Source organism: Tuber melanosporum (assembly GCF_000151645.1).
Source record: "Tuber melanosporum whole genome shotgun sequence assembly, scaffold_25, strain Mel28".
Lineage (NCBI taxonomy): Eukaryota > Fungi > Ascomycota > Pezizomycetes > Pezizales > Tuberaceae > Tuber > Tuber melanosporum.
Genome location: NW_003298919.1, coordinates 1,008,550 through 1,027,484, shown reverse-complemented (window position 1 = coordinate 1,027,484; position 18,935 = coordinate 1,008,550). Strand labels below are relative to the sequence as shown.

The 18,935-nt window shown below is 45.4% G+C and overlaps 2 protein-coding genes; both read right to left on the bottom strand.

Moving 5' to 3' along the window:
* GSTUM_00006325001 (uncharacterized protein) lies at nucleotides 1-1,725 on the bottom strand (the record flags this gene model as incomplete). Its single annotated transcript, XM_002838482.2, has 5 exons — nucleotides 1-49; nucleotides 106-784; nucleotides 834-999; nucleotides 1,055-1,208; nucleotides 1,278-1,725. Coding segments are annotated over 5 exons (1,496 nt in total), but the record flags the coding sequence as incomplete, so codon positions are not given.
* A 13,933-nt stretch (nucleotides 1,726-15,658) lies between these two features.
* On the bottom strand, nucleotides 15,659-18,842 carry GSTUM_00006323001 (uncharacterized protein). XM_002838481.2 has 2 exons: nucleotides 17,855-18,842; nucleotides 15,659-17,798 (listed from the first exon to the last, which is right to left on the bottom strand). The coding sequence occupies exons 1-2, from the start codon at nucleotides 18,715-18,717 to the stop codon at nucleotides 17,123-17,125; spliced, it is 1,539 nt and encodes a 512-aa protein (XP_002838527.1). The 5' UTR covers nucleotides 18,718-18,842; the 3' UTR covers nucleotides 15,659-17,122.
* Nucleotides 18,843-18,935: the final 93 nt, after the last annotated feature.

The window sequence follows — 18,935 nt, the reverse complement described above, 5'->3', positions numbered from 1 at the left end:
TTCGCACAGCAGTCTATCAAAGCCTTCACGACAGCAACCTGCGACCTCTCTGCGGCAGAGTGTAAGCACATGCATACATTACATTACTTATCCCAGCAAACGTACCGATCAATCCCTTAACCTGCGGTAATATCTCCCCCAAGGCCTCTTCAAGCATATGTTTCTCAAGCCTCTCCAAAATCCTCTGGACAGCGAACCCCGCAGTTTCGTTCCTGGCAAGACTTCCTATCCTTCCTTTGAAGAAGGCGTTGTACAATTTATTGAACACTTTTTTCGGCGCACAGACCACTATTTTCTCTGCAAGATGTGAGCCTACGGGGTCGTAGAGTAAATTATTAAAGAACGATGAAGACTCCGATTCGCCAGATTTCTCGTCCTCAGTACTTATTCCCGTGAGCTTCCCTAGGAGGGTGCCCTCTTTTGATGCTCCCTTTGTCTTTCGATCCTTCCTACTGCGGCCCATTTCTAGTTGCATCAGGACTTGTAGCGTTGGACCGCCAATTTGATGGACTGCCATCGACCGGATTTCCTCCGTTGACATGCTCCCGGCCGTGGCGGCAAGAATTTTTCCTACAGCATCGTGGAATGACTGTGGCACGGGTATCTTTTCTGCTGGTTCTGGGATAGGAGCAACACCAGCTGACAGAGTGATCCTTTCCTTTTTCCTGCTCTGTACCAAATCCGACGACGAAACTGGTTGTCCCGATAGCAAAAGTAGTAACCCTCGGACGATGTGTGAAGCAAACCTATCAGTGCATAAGTGTTTGAGTTGCGGCTCGAGCTCCTGCTCCAATTAGCGCCCACACAAATGTATATTTGTGGTGAAGACATACGCTAAGCATGCACAAGAACGAACTCTCCATACTGGCAAAGAACACGTCTGTTGCCGTGTCATCGACATAATCATCTTGCGTCTCTTTTGAGGCAATCCCCACTGACCGTTGGAACAACATCTCGCAGCAATGCGATGCAAACCGATGCTGCGCTAGGTTCAAGAAACTGCTCCCAGTCAGTCAGCACTTTCTCCAGCTTGGTGGGTCGATCAAAACCTTACTGTCCAGTGAATTTTTGCCAAAGAGATCTCAATTGACTCGGCGAAGACATCAGTATCAGTTTCTCTAGTAGCCTAGAGCACCCTTGGCTATTGGCAATCTTGAGCTCCTTTCCGTCGGCCTCTTTCCAAACGTTTGCAATGAATAGGGCTCTTTCTGCGGTAAAACCATTCCTAAGATTAGCCGTTTCAGACACCCCCAATCAGACAAAGAACTGAGCAATACCATTCTCACCCCCAAACTGGTTCAATTCCAAAATTTCGTCCGCTTTCCGGAAGTACTCCGATTCGTCCTCGGTGAGCAATCCATAAAAATGAGTATCCTCCTCACCCCCGACCTCCCCGCCATCGTACACGCCATAGAAATGTCCTGCCTCCTTCGCTAGTGCAACGACTTGCGGTGTATTTTCGGGCTGCTCCTTCTTCGCTGCTTCCTTCCGCTTCATTTCCGCACGACGGCCGCGCTTTTTGGCTTCTTTCGGCATGTTTTCGGGGGTGCTGGTTCGTTCTGTTGGTGGGTTTGTTTTCTTGAAGTTTGCAAACGAAATTTGTGGTGGGATGATTGTTTGCTTGTTGAGCCGCATTGCGCTAATGCAAGCGAGGCTTGGCACATCATTAGCTCTCACTCGGCATTGTTTCTCATCCTGTTTTAGCGGGCACGTGGAAACGGGCATCCAGGTTGGAGTGGAGAAGTAGTTATTGGTTGGGTTTCGCCTTACCTTTGTCACGAGTTGTACCATGGCTGTTTAAATCGGGCCTGAAATATCTTCAAGATTGAAATTTCTGCATTGATGGGCTGGTTGTAACTAACGTGGTTATATCTACTCGAGTGCTCGCTGGATTTTCGTCGAATGGTGTCCATGCCTTTGAGTGCCAGTACATGGGGAAGGTGTTCTGAACTGCGTCCAAAGGTACCCCGTTGTCTAATCTACGATCAATGCGTAGACACGAACTGCACCTTGGCTGCCAATCATTTGTTGATTCCTAGATGTACAGTACACAGCAGCTGCATTTTGTGGGCCTATGGTGCAGCAGTGCTCTGGGTGGTTTTTGGGTGGAGGACTTGTTAGCTAATAGATTTCACCGTCAGCCTCACCGGATGCCTCCGGTGAAGCAGACTTGAATACAACCACCAAGGTGCAATGAACAGACCAGCAAATCAAGCTCACAACAGTATACTTGTAGATATGTGCGGGGGTAGAGCAGAATGGAGTACTTGATTAGAGTGCGCAAGCACACACGTGGAATGCCATTACAATAGCGGCATACGCTTTTCCAGTAGATACTGTCCTTCAGGTGAACTTTTACCTGTCAGATAGCTCTCTATAGGGTTCGTCCTTCTGAATCATCTCTACCATTGTGGCCGCCCGGGATATTATCAATATTGCTCACCATGCTTATTAACTGACTGAGCATGAACTGTGTGCGGGGGCCTCAAGTAACGTGATGGGACTTTACAGTTTTTGGGACGAAACACTGATCGAAGGGATCCAGATTCCCCTCCCCCCCCCCGGTCTATTCCAGTATGTAGTGACCTGAGGTCAAGCTGTTGTAGCCGACTGAGGTCTCTAAGTTGATAGCTGTTCTAGGGCAATCGCCACGTATTAATCTACTTTACATGTTGCTGTTAACGCCTGTCTATGTCACCCGGGGTATTTAATTTGTACAAGCTTCAAAATGTAACGTTCCTGAGCCGATCTTTTCTGACGCAATGGGGGGAAAAATCTTGCAAAAATCTTTTAGCTTGACGACCAAAAAGATGTGTTTCATGCGCTCCGAGATGTTCCGGCTGTTTGTTTTACGCTTTACCCTTTCCCGGCTGCAAGTGGCCGGCTTGAGTAAATTAGAGAGATGGTGAAACAGGCCTGTGGAATGATAGTCCACATCCTGAAATAGAAGGCCATGTTCCAGGTAAACAGTATCAAATGTCTACTTCACTGCGCTGATTCGCATCCTGGGAATGTGGGGGTTTTGTTGAGGATGAGCTAAGGCTTTTGATACTGTTGTTCGATAAATTTTTTTTAGAGAGGGTCCATGTCCTGTGAACTCTCAAGTATTATGGGGGGGAGTTTGGGTACTTGAACAACTCTGCACTTTCCATGTGTACCACCCGTATTCGGCTGATACTTTGTGATCCCTTGCCCAATGATATTGTGGATATATACGGTCAATGGAAAGAGAGAATACCCTGACAAATCATCATTCGCTGGACCATGCATTGCTCTGCTTCAAGAGTCTAAGCTGCATTGTGCGAAACAGGTTACTGCCACGAGTCTTTCACGACTCCCGCGGCAAAGATATAACTCTCTGCGCATGCTTAGAGAATAGCTAAGTTATTTCACAGTCTGAGCCCCACCGCAATCTAGCGTTCAGTATGTGTTATGGATAAGCCCGTAGAAGCGATACGATATGAAGTAAAAGCAATAATACTGGTGTTTTCAGTGGAGGAGTGAATATTCTGATATCGGGAGAACCCGGGATGAAAACAGATATAAAACGGGAGAAAATTAATAACAAGTCGTCTGTCATATCTATTACTGGCATAGGGGTTCATACCCTGGTACAACTGTCCGGACTTCTGTGTAGGTTGCTTTAGGTATGATATCAAAGGAGGGCTCTGATCAAACCGCCAGTACTAGTATGATAATAGCAGTATTGAAATTTTATTCAGGAGTTCGGCTAATGGCAGTGAAAGCTCCCGTTCGGGACCAAAGGAGAGATTAGGATAGTGAATCCGACTACTCCCAGATCCTCAAATAAAGGATACAAAGACCTCGACTAATTCCGGCGAGTTATCATACCAGAGAAGACAGGCCATCACGGGGGGTGGGGGGGGCTTTCTCGGAACGCCTCCATGTTCTAAATTAATCCTCCCAGCGACCTTTAGGAACCAATACTTTTTGGAGTAAGTTGTGCCGTACTGTTTCAACGGATGCCTCTTCACTCGAGCCAAAAGTATCACCAGGGGAAATAGAACCAGAGTCATGAGTAGTAATGCCATGGGCGGGGGAGTGGTTCAAAATATCTCTTTATGGGGAGGGAATATTTTTCCTCAATTAGAGCAGGTTAAATCGTCGACCTTGACTATATGACTTTAGGAACAAGAGAAGAATATTATAGGTGGTAGTCATGTGGTTATGCTGTCCTTTGGAAGTCATAATATTTCATATCATGTTAGAAGTAAGCTTTTTGTACTATCTTCATCGGAGTGTGCTCTTCTGTCATTATTTACCAATACATTTACGGAGGGTGATTCTTGTGGCCATATTTCTGGCATTCCTCAATGCCAAGTGTCTACATTCAACACAAAATCGATCACCCAAAGGCCATTGTATTGAGGATGATTAGTTGAAGGCTTATATCATAACTTCTTTGATATGAGAGCTGGGGGAAATTTTCAAAGATATGATACTAATTGATACAGTCGATCAAAATCAAATGTACTTCAAGTTGATGTACAAATAAGCATCACTGTGCAAAGAAAACTACAAATCCAATACACTTAAGACTACAAAGGTTGAGTAACTATGCCCTACTTAAGTGAACTTCAGGTAAACCTTTGAGTCAGTATATCCAAATGTCAAAAAGGGAAAGATGGAATTTATAAAATTTAAAGTAAGCATACTAGTTCGTATCATACCATAGGATAACGAAAATTGTGAAATCATATGGATAAAGCAATATATAAAAGATATTCTAACCCTGGTAATCTGGCCCTTCTGGTACCATGAAAGCATGTAAAAGTCATTTCATATGGATAATGGAGGACTTGAATGGGGATGCTGTCTATAGAGTAAATTGGGCTTGGGAGATTCTTGAACTATTTTTTTCCTTCTATTAATACACCATCTATTCAAACTTTGTCGTGCCTAGAACTCTCTAGAGGCCATTTCATACTCCTGCTCTACCCTTGCTCTCACTTCCGCTCTCACACCTCTTCCTCCCTCTTTCCCCTCGGTTTTGCTATCCCCTATGCTCAGCAGAGGCTCTTCACACTGGGAACGAGTAGTAATCTATTTCCAGCCAAAGAAGTACACCTTTTTTTTTTTTTTTTTTCCTTCCCTTTTCTTTTCAGGATCTCATTATTTTCCTAATTAGATCTATCGAACGTAGCACATTGAGGATTAAGAGAATACCCATGATGTAATAATCTATTTAGTTTTCTTGGGATACGGCGAGAGATTAGTGTGAACTTCCTTCTCACTATTGCGTATACTGGAGTGTGCATGCAAGCATGTGCTCCATATCATGGGTTGCGTCATCAGGATAGGATATATTCATATCGTTCATGTTCCGCTTAGCTAGCTGTTGAACTTAAGAAATAAAAAATTCCGCTGCACAGGAAAACTTCCAATTTTTACAGTAATGGCGCCTACTATTCATTCCCTCCTACGCACATATATTTTGGGGGGGGGGGCGAGAAGCGTATGAATTAATTGTGTTGGACTTAGTCCCTGTCCGCCGTACAGAGGTAGTTCTTTCTTTTCCTTTAGTCAAAAGACTTTTGTTCGTTTTCTCAATCTGTGACTATGCCTGATCTAATTATAAGTGGTTTACCGCATTGGGTACCTCTTATAGTTGGATGTCGGAATAAGGGTATCACTACTGTGTCATATTGAAAAGGTGGCTACTGCCTGGTGTTGAAAGGTGGCCTATATGGTATAGGCTACAGTGTTCGGTATGACTGCTTAGTGGATGTAGTATATTAGTATCTCTTCTCGTTTTGCATTTGGAAAATCAAGCTTCTTCTCTCCTACTCCGGGAACACACACACTCACAGGTTATGAGTCCTTAAGCTTCCTGATTTTGTTATCAGCGCTCTGCCTATTATACTACATCTTTTATTTCTCTTCTCAAGGCTACTCGATATTTCTATCTCCTTGCCTTTACTATTCTATTCTATTCTATTCTATTCTATTCTATTGAGTCATGTTGTTGACTCCAGCTACAACAGGTAGTACTACTGAGGGCACCCGGGCCCTCAAGTGTCCCCTTCTTACAACCCACAACTGGACTTTATGGAAGTATCATATGGCCAACCACCTCCGTGCGCAGCAGCTATGGGATGTTGCTGACCCTACTGGCTCCGGATGAAAGGCCGCTGCAGAGGCAGCAAAGGAGACTCGGGCAGCCATGAAGGCCACTGCTATTGCATCTACAGATGACTTACTTAGGGCTGCAAAGACCTTAGACCTTATCGAATCACACATCAGCGAAGAACTTCTCTCTATGCTCTTGTCTATAAATAGTCCTAGGGAGGTTTGGGTTTTTCTTACTTAATGGTTTGAAGCCAACTCTATTACTCATGAGAGCGCTATCCAGCTGCAGTTTCTGAGTTTGCGTCTGCGCTCTGGGCAAATGATTGATAGCTATATTGCTGAGGGTAACAATCTCTTCTTTCGGCTGACCTCTGTTGGGATCAATCTTTCCCGCTTACAGCTCATTAATCAGATTTTGGATGGTCTCCCGAAATCTTATAATCAACTCGTGGACACTATTTGTATATCCCTCACCCTCACTCAGCAAGTTAGTTTCATGCTGGTCCACCACACACTTGCGGCTGAGGAATTGCGACAGGCTACTGAACGACCCAATAATCCTCATAATGCTCATACAGCACTTTATGTGAGCGGTGCTAAGAGCCAGAGTTCGACTTCCGGAAAAGTTCCATATCGTAATCAGTCAGCCTCTGGACATTCAGGCAATTGGCAGCAAGTCCAGCATCACTATCCTCAGTCTGATCGTCCACCATGTAAGCACTATCACCGCTCGAATCACTTATCGGAGAAGTGTTGGTAACAGTATCCTGAGAAAAGACCACAGCATCGCCCATTCTCCAGTTCAGGAAGGGTGGAACCTCCAACTCTACCAGTTTAGTACTCTGCTCGTATCTCAGCCCATGATGATTCTGAGTGCGCTCTGGCTTCACTGGACCTTGATGTTCCCACTACTGGTGACTTCACACCGCTATGGTATCTTGACTCTGCGTGTACAAACCATATTACTCATTTTAGTGACTTACTCCATGACTATCATTTACTTACTACGCCACAAAGTATTCGAGTTGGAAACTGGGAAACTGTAGATGCAATTGGTATTGGAACAGCAGTACTTCTTGTTGTTATCCCATCCAGGAGTCATAGTGTTATATTGAGTGGCATTTACCATGCTCTAGCTTTCGGGGATATCAGTCTGATCTCATTGAGGCAGTTACAAGAGCATGGTGCTAGCTACTATTCGTCACCAGGTGGTGTGACAGTGGTGAAAGGAAATCGTATCATATTGTATAGCTACTCTATTGGGCGACTTTATCAACTCAGACTTCGGTCAGCTGCTCTTGTTACTACATGCTCTGCTTCCAGAGTAGTATCACAGAATGCAGCCCACTCTGATGTCTCTTTACTGGACTCACAGGTTATGGATGAAAACCCTCCTCCTCTACCAACTCAAGTAGCTCAAGCACCTTCAACTACACTACGTACAGCTATGGAAGCTCTAAATACATGGCATTGATGTCTTAGTCACCTCAGTTCAGCCTCGATTTACTTGCTCTTGAAGAACTCTATAGGAATAAAGATTGCTTCTGGCACAGTGGTAGATAAGCCATGTCTGCCTTGTCTCAAAGGAAAACAACACCAGTAGCCCTCACGAGTACTGATACCTCGTGCAGAAAAGATTCTTGAGCGAATTCATACCGATATTTGGGGTCCAGCTCCAATTCCCTCTATTAGTGGAATGAAGTATTTTGCTACATGGATAGATGATGCTTCACAGTTTGTTATTGTTTCAATCTCTCATACTAAGGGAGAGGCATTCAAGGCATTTAAGACTTTACACCCCCAACTCGAGAAACTGAAGGACTCGAAGATTAAGTTCTTAAGATCAGATAATCCGTTGAAATATGGAGCCTCACTGGATCGCCGTCTTGACCATATCATGCCCTCCTCCGCCTTTGCGGACTATCTAAACACGTCTGGAATAATCCATGAGTATACAGTTCCATATACTCCAGAACAAAATGGTGTTGCTGAGCGAATGAATCGTACTCTGCTAGAAATGGTTAACTCAATGCTTCATGAGAATGAAGTACCCTCTGAGCTTTGGGCTGAGGCCCTTCAGACAGCAGTTTATCTTCGTAATCGAGCTTCTACTTCTGCACATCTGACTGGCAAGACACTCTTTGAAATTTGGAATTGTCGACCTCCATATATCGGCTATCTTAAAGTATTCGGCTCCGTATCTCATGTCCTTATACCTAAGGTGCTCCAGAATAAACTTGAGTCCCACTCACACTCCGGCTTGCTTGTTGGTTATAAGAGTACGAACATTTACCGTATCTATATTCCAGATACAAAACACATCATACGTGCTTGAGATGTGCACTTTGATGAAGCTGCTACTCAGTCATTTGAAGAGATTGTGGACATTGATCAGCCTCCTCTCTTTGTGGCAACAACCACTGTCTCCTCTGGAACTACAGATAGTTCTTTCCCTTGCTTGCCTTCGGTACCACACTCTTGCTATATCTCCTCTATTGAGATAGTGTCTTACAGAGATGCTCTTCGTGGTCCAAATCATGCCTTATGTGAGGCTGCGATCGCTGAAGAACTAGCCGCAATGTAGAAGAACTCTGTCTGGGTAGTTGAAAGTCTACTGGCCGGCCGCAAGGCGCTTCCTACCTGTTGGGTTCTTAGATATAAGTTTGACTCCTCCAGTACTATCACATGGTATAAAGCAAGATTGGTAGCGCATGGAGATAGGCAAGTAGCTGGTATCAACTATAATGAGACTTATGCTCCTTTGGTTAAGTGAACTACTATTCATACCATCCTGGCATTCGCTGCTGCACAGGATATGGTTATTCACCAGTTAGATGTTGTTACTGCCTTTCTGGGTACACTACTTAATGAGATTATATACCTACGACTTCCAAGTGGTACTATTGTATGACTTCTTCACTCCATATATGGGTTAAAGCAGTCTCCGTACCAGTAGTTTAGAACCTTTTACCATTTTCTTCTTAGTGTCGACTTCAAGCAGTCTACAGTCGATCATGGTCTCTACCTTACACCAGCCGGAGGCTATTTACTACCCTATGTAGATGACATTGTTCTTTGTAGCACCTCAGATGAGGTGACAAATCTGCTTTCACTCTTTAAGCAGCGATTCGAGATTAAAGACCTGGGTGATATTGAGTACCTTCTAGGTATTAAGATTACAAGAAATAGGTAGCATTGGTCAATTTCTCTATCGCAGGAACTTTATTTAACCAAGGTTTTGGAGCGGTTCAATCTTTCTGATACCAGTGTCCGTGACCAAACAACTCTGATGGATGTTAGTTTTGACAGCTCACCTGGTATTATGGATCCAATGCTTTACCGTTCGGCTATTGTCTCTGTTATGTATACGATGCTTGCGACTCGACCAGATATAGCCTACTCGATTTCCATACTTGCACAATTTAGTCAATCGCCTACACAGCATTATTGGCATGCACTAAAATGCCTCCACTGTTATCTTCAAACGACTAAGGATTTTAAACTTACCTATTATACCCCCGCCTCTGATGGGTCTACTCTTCCTACTGTGAGCGTTTATAGTGATGCTAGCTATACTCGAGAATACTACCGCCATAGTGTTCAGTGGTACCTAGCACTAGTATCTGGTGCTCCAGTCTCCTGACATGCAAGTAAGCAGTCATTGATAGCGACTTCGACAAATGAGGCTGAATTTATTGCACTATCTACTGCTGGGAAGGAAGCCCTTTGGCTCCGCTCACTACTGCACCAACTCCACCCTCTATACTTGGCACGAGCAAGTGATGCAGCTCCTACTATCACTCTATTTACTGACAATGCCGGGGCCAAAAGGCTTATCGAAACTGGCACAATCACACAGTGGACTAAGCATGTCGATGTCCGCTACTGTTTGCTCCATGAGTATATTTGCAATGGCTAAATTACTCTTACCTTCGTTGGTACAAATGATATGCTAGCAGATATCTGTATGAAGCCTCTTGCTATTCAAAGACACAGCTTTTTGCTTTCCTGTATTGGTTTTTCTACTTAGATACTTATTTTTATTTTATTTGTTATTTGTTTTTTGCTTTACAAGACTTGTATACTGCTACACTCTTTCCGTCAAAGGGGGATGTTGGACTTAGTCCTTGTCCACCGTACAGAGGTAGTTCTTTCTTTTCCTTTAGTCAAAAGACTTTTGTTCGTTTTCTCAATCTGTGACTATGCCTGATCTAATTATAAGTGGTTTACCGCATTGGGTACCTCTTATAGTTGGATGTCAGAATAAGGGTATCACTACTGTGTCATATTGAAAAGGTCACTACTGCCTGGTGTTGAAAGGTGGCCTATATGGTATAGGCTACAGTGTTCGGTGTGACTGCTTAGTGGATGTAGTATATTAGTATCTCTTCTCGTTTTGCATTTGGAAAATCAAGCTTCTTCTCTCCTACTCCGGGAAAACACACACTCACAAATTGTGCGAGTAATAAATGATGCAGTTGCCACACCTGCGTTTAGATAGCATCCTACAATACAGCGGGTCCATATTATCTCTCGAGAAACCGGTACATCACCTAGAGATTGGCGATCCAAAACCATATATCTTCATCAGTAAAGCACTGTCTTAGCTAAGTAGTATGATATCATAGTTAATGTGTTAGGGAATAAACCTTAACAAGTGCCTTACCACTCCCCTTCCTGCTATCCAAGCATAGAAAAATTTCAATATCATTGTCCTTCAACAACCCCACCCCCTGATAGACGATCTTCCTAATCACTAACTACTTGCCAATATCCTCCTGATGCAAGTATTGACTCTGAAGCATTTCCTCCACTAACTTTAACGAAAATGAGCCCAAATAATACTCAAACCCACAGATCCTCCTTGTACAAAATTGGCAAACTTAAGGGGGGGAAAAAAAAAACCATCTTTATTTCCACGGCTTTGAGCCCGATCTAGATGTTCCACTTTCAAGCGCCTTCCAGTGTCAACAGTCAGTAAAACTGGAGAGCATTCCCAGAATGCTGGTAAAGTAATTAACCAGGTGGTTCTGGGTGTTTTTTTAGACTTTGGGGTCCTTACATATCCTCTTTATGGCGAACGGTGTACTCTTCGAACTATCTGATACCGGTTTAGATGTGATCTTCATGGAAGTGTTCATCAGCGTAACTCTCGAGGACTTGAGTAGTACTGAAAAATCAGAGATTGGCCGAACAAGCGGGAAAGCGCCCAGGCAGGTATTTCCCACCGGACAAGGAGTAGGAACAGTTGTGACATCTGAATCCACGGTGTTCAATCATCTAGTTTTTCGCCGCCTCTCACAGCGCACCAGTGGGGATCGGATTGGAAATGGCATACTTTCTGGGGGCAGTATGTACCCAAGTACGACAGCATGGCCAAAGTGCAGCTAAGAGTACCCTTTCATCGGAGGTGGAGAGCGATCGAGTTCCGCCCCTGGAGGGTGTTTTTGGAATTGGTTCGCCGGGTTTACGCGTACCGACGTTCCCGGCACTGCCAGAGAAGTTGTGTCGAGAAATGAATTCCAACATTCCCAGATGAATACACCATCAATTGGAGGGAAGGGTGTGCCCTTTTAGCACGGTTGTTGTCTAAGAAGCTAAACAACATAGCCATCGCACATGTTTTAGAGCCCTTCAAACATGCGCTAAGGCTATTTATGAATGAATGAGATGTGATATCCAAAGCGGTTTTGGTGGAAGAGTGAGCCAGGTGATCTCAATGCATGGCAATTAGAACCGACGTTTCGGGGACGAGGGGATATGGTGATATGGGGGATTAGAATACGATCGGAGGGCTGTCGTTCGCTGCTGCTCCAAGGGAAACTTTATATAAATGTATGCATCGACAATTTCCGGCGCAGGAATGCATACGCTCTTTCCACTGATTTAGGGTCACTATCGGGAAAGGGAATTCAATGTTAGACGAATAGGGTCCTGTTCGGTTGGTTATTTTTAAGCCATCAAAGTGGTTTTTATAATATAATAAGGTCCTGCTCTGCTTGTACCAATTTAAAAAAATCACAATAAAAGTTGAAAATAGGATATATTGTGAAATAGAAAAATTGGTGCTCGGTAACAACTATGATTTTTTAGATTCTTATGTTACCCTAGTTCTAAACACTTATTTTATATAGGGTGCTGGCCTAATCGACACAACCTTTCTAGTAATTATATTATTTGTTCTTCACAGAGTGACTGCCTATCATTTATTTCTTCTTATGATACCAGCAATTTCACCTCTCAACTGCAGTTTTCCTCTCTCTGATTGCTTGAAATTATTTAATAAAGATTGGTGAACTCAGAATAGCATATATGAAATTAATTTCAAGTTGTATCTACTACAGTATTCCAATTGTATATTATCTTTATAGAAACCCTTTCATATAACCCTATATCCTATTTGCATCTGATAAAATTCACAATTTAAAAAAATTGGGATACAATTTTTGTGGCAAGCCGGGCACGGCCCAATTTAAATCCTATTAAAGTGGAAAAATTGCGATTTTTGTGGCAAGCCTAGCAGGGCCTAAATTTCTCCATAAAAAATGTTGAGGTTGAGGGTGTTTGGCACGGCACAAAAATATTTCATATTTTCAATGTTTTGGCCAATCAGAGAGGTCATATCCTCCCCGCAACATATATGTTGTTTGCAACTTTTGTGATCATAAAAAACAAATTATATGATCAGAATAGTAAGCAACCCAACAGGGCCTAAGCAATTTATCAACCCCAAAAAATACAATATCAACAAATCGCCCCATCTAATTAGGGTACAAGGCCAGCCTAGCCCCTGGCCCAGCTCCAACCAATATCCACTTCCCCCAAATTCTATACTATGATACACTACTGCGTGATCCCGACGAGCGCAGTAAAACACAATGCTATACATGCGATCCCTCACAAACGGAGCACACTGCAGACAAGCCTTATAAGCTCCGCAGAATCCAACACTGGCCCCTCCGCAATTGGTGAGGTTAGATCACCCGGCCACCAAAGTGGCGCATTGACAGCAGGTACCACGGGTGTTGAGGTCCTCAATGGCACCGTATGCCTCGCCGGTTGGTGGCGAGGCTTGGGAAGTCTCACAGACTCCACCTTCGGCCGCTGTGGGGTTATTCTAGAAGGGAGAGAACACTTCCCTGAGGGCTTCGTAGTGCCGGCGGCTACGAGGGCTTTGACGATATCATAGTCAATGAGAAAGACATGGTCTTGTCCGAGGACTTCGAGGGAGGTGGAGGTAGTCAGGGGGGAGGGAGCAGTACCGACGAGGGTATCATAGCAGCGAGAGAGATGAGAGTGGTGGTGAGGAGGGGTTCGGGATACGTTTTGAAGGGGAGAAAAACTGTTGGTGTGAGGTTTGGAGGTGATCACAATTTAGACGAGGTTTCTTTGGTCGATTGTATTCTGTGTTTGATTTCACAGGAGAGGTGGGGGGAGAAGGGGAATGAGGGAGAGGAGATTCTTTTTACCATACGCATCTCTGAGTCTCGGCATAGAACCTGTAGTGAACCTCTTGCTCGAGGCATGAGGTTTTCCATGATTAGGGTTACATCTATCGATCAGACAATCTCAATGGACAGGGTACCATAGCCCTCAACCACCGCCCCCAACTCCCCAAGAACAGCAGAAAAACTAGCACACAAAACCCATGACAAACAAACTCTATCCTATTAGAGTCCAGATCAAAAACTAGATACAGACACCGTCACAACAATTTCCACATTGATCACTGGCCATCACTCGAACGAACAATAAAATATCGATAACGTTGATGTTTCCAGCCAGAACTCCTGCACATACCCTCTAACCCCCTCCAAAGAGCACTATATCACCACAACAATAGCCCTCCACTTCCCCCAATTCCCCGACGCCACCTAAAGAGAAAAACACAAGGAGCAAGCCCCCAACAGCAGAAAGGGAAGACCCGAGACCAACACGACTACCCTATAATAGCTCCAGAACTACTACTGGGGAATCGGGAGTTGACTGAAAATCCCCCCTCCCTTGCAGCATCACCAATTTTGAGATTCGTGGACCTCGAGGAGTTAAAAGTTTGTCCCGAGGATGGCTGCGAGGACTATCAGTTCTCATCGTGCAAAATGACTCTCGGTGGAGCGTGCAAGTGATATCTGGACTCTCACTAAAGCCTACACAGCGCACACCCGTGATCCTTGCTGCTTGCTCCGTCCACTTGCTGAATGGATACTAGGTATTGAGGTTGGCGTGTTTAGAAGGTGTCGTCGTCACCTGCGAGGTGACACTTAAGAACCGTCGAAGAGTTGGTCTGGAGGATATCGGTCCCTTGCCTTAAAAGATATCCGGATTCAGACCCGCTGGTTCCCCGAAAATTGCCATGCATAAGTCGCCGGGAAGCGAGGGCTTTGTTGTATGAGCAAATTGATTACTTCCGCCACTAAGGCTATAAAATCTTACCATGAGTAGATCATCGTAATTGTCTACCATTTTGGACACTGAAAACCATCCTCACTTCTTAAAGATCACTGGTGGAACTACGAAAACGGAGAAAGGAGAAAAGTCTCAAAATAATAATAAATTGTTCGACCTGTTAAACAACCTAGAAAGGTAAACATCAGAAAATCCCAACACCATCTAGTTATGGTACAGGATCAATCTAGCCCCCGGCCCGGCTCCATCCAATATCCACTTCCCCCCAGATCTATACACCCCCTGAGGATCCGGACGAGCGCAGTAAAATGCAATGTTATACATGCGATCCCTCACGAACGGAGCACACTGCAGACAAGCCTTATAAGCTCCGCAGAATCCAACACTGGCCCCTCCGTGGTTGGTGAGGTTAGAGCACTGGGTCTCAAAAGGGTTCCATTGACAGCAGGTACTGCGGGTGTTGAGGTCCTCAATGGCGCCGTATGCCTCGCCGGTTGGTGGCGAGGCTTGGGAAGTCTCACAGACCCCACCTTCGGCCGCTGTGGGGTTGTTCCAGAAAGGGGAGAACATTTTTCTGAGGGCTTCGTAGTCACCGGCGGCTACGAGGGCCTTGACGACATCATAGTCGACGGGAGAGACATAGTCTTGTCCGAGGACCTCGAGGGATGCGGAGGCAGTCAGGGGGGAGGGAACGGCTCCCACGATGCTAGCAGCGAGAGATATGAGAGCGAATGCGAGGAGGTGTTTGAACTGCATTTTGAAGAGGAGAGAAAGGGTTTACGTGAGGTTTGGTTTCTCCGGTTGACTGTGTTCTGTGTGTTTGTGTTTGTGGGAGAGGTGGAGGGAGGTGGGATAATAGAGAAGAGGTGCTTTTTATATATCTCTGAGTCTCAGAATAGAGTTTGCGGTGGGCCTCTTGCTCGATGAGGTTTTCCATAGTCAAGACGACTTCCATCATTTTATGAACCCCACTCAACCCAACCAAATAGGTGGCCATCAGCCACCGTCTCCTTGCCCCCTGTATACTACGAAAAAAAAGTCAACATAATATGGGTGTAGTTATGGGAAGAAAAAAAAAAAGGTACAACTTTGAAAATGCAACGAATGTAGTTGAATGCATATTATATAATAAAAAACAAAACAGATGTTTCAAAATATTGACTTTATTGGCCTACAGCAAACTCAATTTTCTTGAGAAATAGTTTTTAGGATCAAAGGATACTCTACACGCTAGAGAAGTTTTATATGAATTCAATTATATTATTTGTTTCATTTTCAAAGTTGTACCTTTTTCGCATAACTACACCCATATACAAACCACCTCCAAGAAAATTCCATTCCATCACCCCCGGGACGACGGGGGAGATATGGACCCATGATCACTGGTACAATACATTCTCCGGAGACGTCATCGGCCATCACTCGAGATAGGCGTTGAATGAATGACTAGTTGAATTTTCATAGCAGAGAAGGGAAATAAAAGGAAAGCAGTATCAGACCAGATAGCCCCCAACTAGCAAAAAAACGTCACCACAACCTTGAACACCCCCCCACCCCATGACAAAGACACCAGAACACGGAATATTGACAGGGTGACCAATCACCGAAACCTGCCCCCTCCAGGATAAGACCCCCACCTCCAATTCCATAATTACAGGTGATATGAGTGAAGCTGTATGACCACCCCCGCGGTCTACAGCACTATATCATGCATAAAACTTCAGCCGCCCAATCATCAGACCGACACACAACCAGCCAGAGGCAGTGAGGCAGATGTTGAACTCTGCGGAGTGCGCAGGGCCCGACCTCCCTGTAGACTTCTCTCGGGAAGGCATGGCCACTGTGGATAAACCGCCCGCCACGTGCAAAACCTCACGTACACTCTAACTATATAGTTAATCAAGTGTCGACTCAAGTTCCCCTATACATGTTCCCTGAATGATCGTCACAAGCGATCACTCGTGGTATTATACCTACTGAGGAAAAACCCCCTTCATTTGCTCCCCGTATCCGCGATATCCAAATTTGTTTTTCAATTATGATAACTATGATACATTTCAGTCCCTACCGCCCGACCGGGAGTTTTTGCAATCTAAAACCGACCTATACAACGCCTGTCCTGAATCGGGTCAACTCACCAACTCAGACAAGAACCTCTCTACCTTAAAGTGCACTCACTCCAGGTAAACTTCGGGTATGATATGATACCATAGTCTACACTAACACCCGCCTACCTACCCCAGACCGCTGAATATACAAGATCAGGCAACGTAACAGAAAATAGAGAGGAGAAGAGTTGCGTCGTCGTAAAGGTCTAAGAAAACATTTACAGGAGAAGAGAAATGAAAAACAAATAAAAAATTGAGTTTTGGTCAGAACTTTTGTGAAAGCTAGCAAGAGAAATGGGGTAGACGGAGATGAAGCCCAAGAAGAGGTAACCATGTAAAAAAAGGGAAAAAGAACGAGAACAAAAATAACTCCGAGACCCATATCTAAAAAGAACATACATATACGGAACCAATCCACCAACCATTCCACCAATCAACCAAAGACCAAGGAATCAAAGCCAAATCAAGTGCAAGTAGCGCAGCAAAGGAAAAAAACATAACCACCGTGGTCAAAACGATCAAATAAAATCCCTAGCACTCTTCTGCAACTCAATAAGCCTCCACCCGTTCGTCTCCGGATTCGCCACTTCATCGGGGAGCCTGGTGATCCCGATAGCGTACGTGACCTGCTGCACCTTATCCTCCATGCCCGCCTTCAACTCGCCCGTCTTCAAGTCCCGGTAAACATGCACCTCCTGCGTCCTACAGGTGATGATGAAAACCGGTATCTCCCCCGGCTCAAGGATCCTAGCGGAGAGGATATCCACATTCCTAATATCCAAGACTTTCCCATCGAGCTTAAGTCCATTGGCAGTGTACTGTTGGTTCAAAGCCGCGTAGACGTTATACTGCGCCGCGCTCAGCCAGGCTTTAAGCACATCTGTATCCCCTTTGCAGTAAGCATCGAGCACCTCGGGCAATATGTACTCGCGGAGCTCGCGCAGGAAGGGCTCGACCTGGAAGTTTGGGTCCATTTCTCGGAATTTGCGGATCACGAGGGCAGTTTCGTTCTCAGCGAAGAAACCGGCAAAGCGGTCAGCAATTGAGCGGGTTACGGATATTACCGGGTTGTCGGATTCCTCATAGGACTTGCGCATAGTGAAGAGAGATTGCATGAGTTTGTTGCTATCGCGGAAGGTTCGCCAGGATTCTTTCCATGCAGCGTCTTTGTGTAGGGTCACGTTTGTCCCCGCGCTAGGGTGATGTTAGCTAGAGGTTCCTGGATAAGGGAGGAAGGCGGAGGATGGTACTTTGGATTCTCTTCACGTTTCTCGATTTTAGCACCGCCTTTGCTCTCCCTTAGCAACCTCTGTCGCTTACGCTCCTCCCGCTCCAGGTATCCACCGTACCGACTACTACTCCCGTCGTCAATGACCTCCTTGACGTTCCCAACCACGTCCTTATACACCTTCGTCTCCCGTACCGGCTTAGTTATGGTCGCTACGCCCTCTCCGGTCTTCCTTACCGCCGCTCGGCCAACTTTAACTACGGGAGTCTCCCAAGTCCACACCGCACCCTTACCAACCGCCGAGGCAGTCTTGCCTAGGGTCTCAGCGGCCTTACCACCAACCTTCTCAGCGACTTGTGCGGTGGTGCCATACGCTTCCCGGGCCTTTTTCACCGCAGGTGATTCAGTAAACTGCTGGGCACTGGAGGCGAGTTGCTTTGTCGACTCTTGCCATTCCTGGGACTTCTTGAATTCGGATTGAAGTGTTTCGTAGAATACCGTCAGGGGAGATTTATCGCCGTGTGGGGGAGGTGGTGGGGGCGGCTCTTCCTTCTTTTGTTCCTCTTCTTGTTCCTCTTCCTTCTCCTTCTCCTTCTCTTTCTCTCCTTCTGTACCGGAGGAGGAAGAAGCCTCTGCTCTTTCCCCACTGGCACCGGAAGTTTCTACTCTCTCATATAGCGGCCGCAAGGTAGAAAATTCACTCCGAAGAACACCAAACCTTGCCCCTCCGCCCAGCATCGCACTCCCACTCCCCAAACCACCCCTCCTAGGCGAACGTAGTAGATCTCGAAGCACCCGTTGATTCCCACCAATCCGAAAAGCTGAAGTCGAGTATCGGCTTGCCGCCACTGCCACTACGAATGACGCTCGTTGTAAAGGATGCATAACGACGGAGTTTATTGATGCGAGGCAATTGCTCAGAGGGAGGGGATGAAAAAAAAGGAGGAAGGGGGAGAAAGGAAAAAGATTGAACGATGGTCGCAATTAGGGCGAAATGGCAAACAGATTGCTGCGGTGGGAGGTTTTTTTTTTTGCCCAGTTGGCTAGCAAGTTGGTATGCCGGGGAGTGGAGTTACCCGGAGGGGTGCGATTACCCGGCTCAG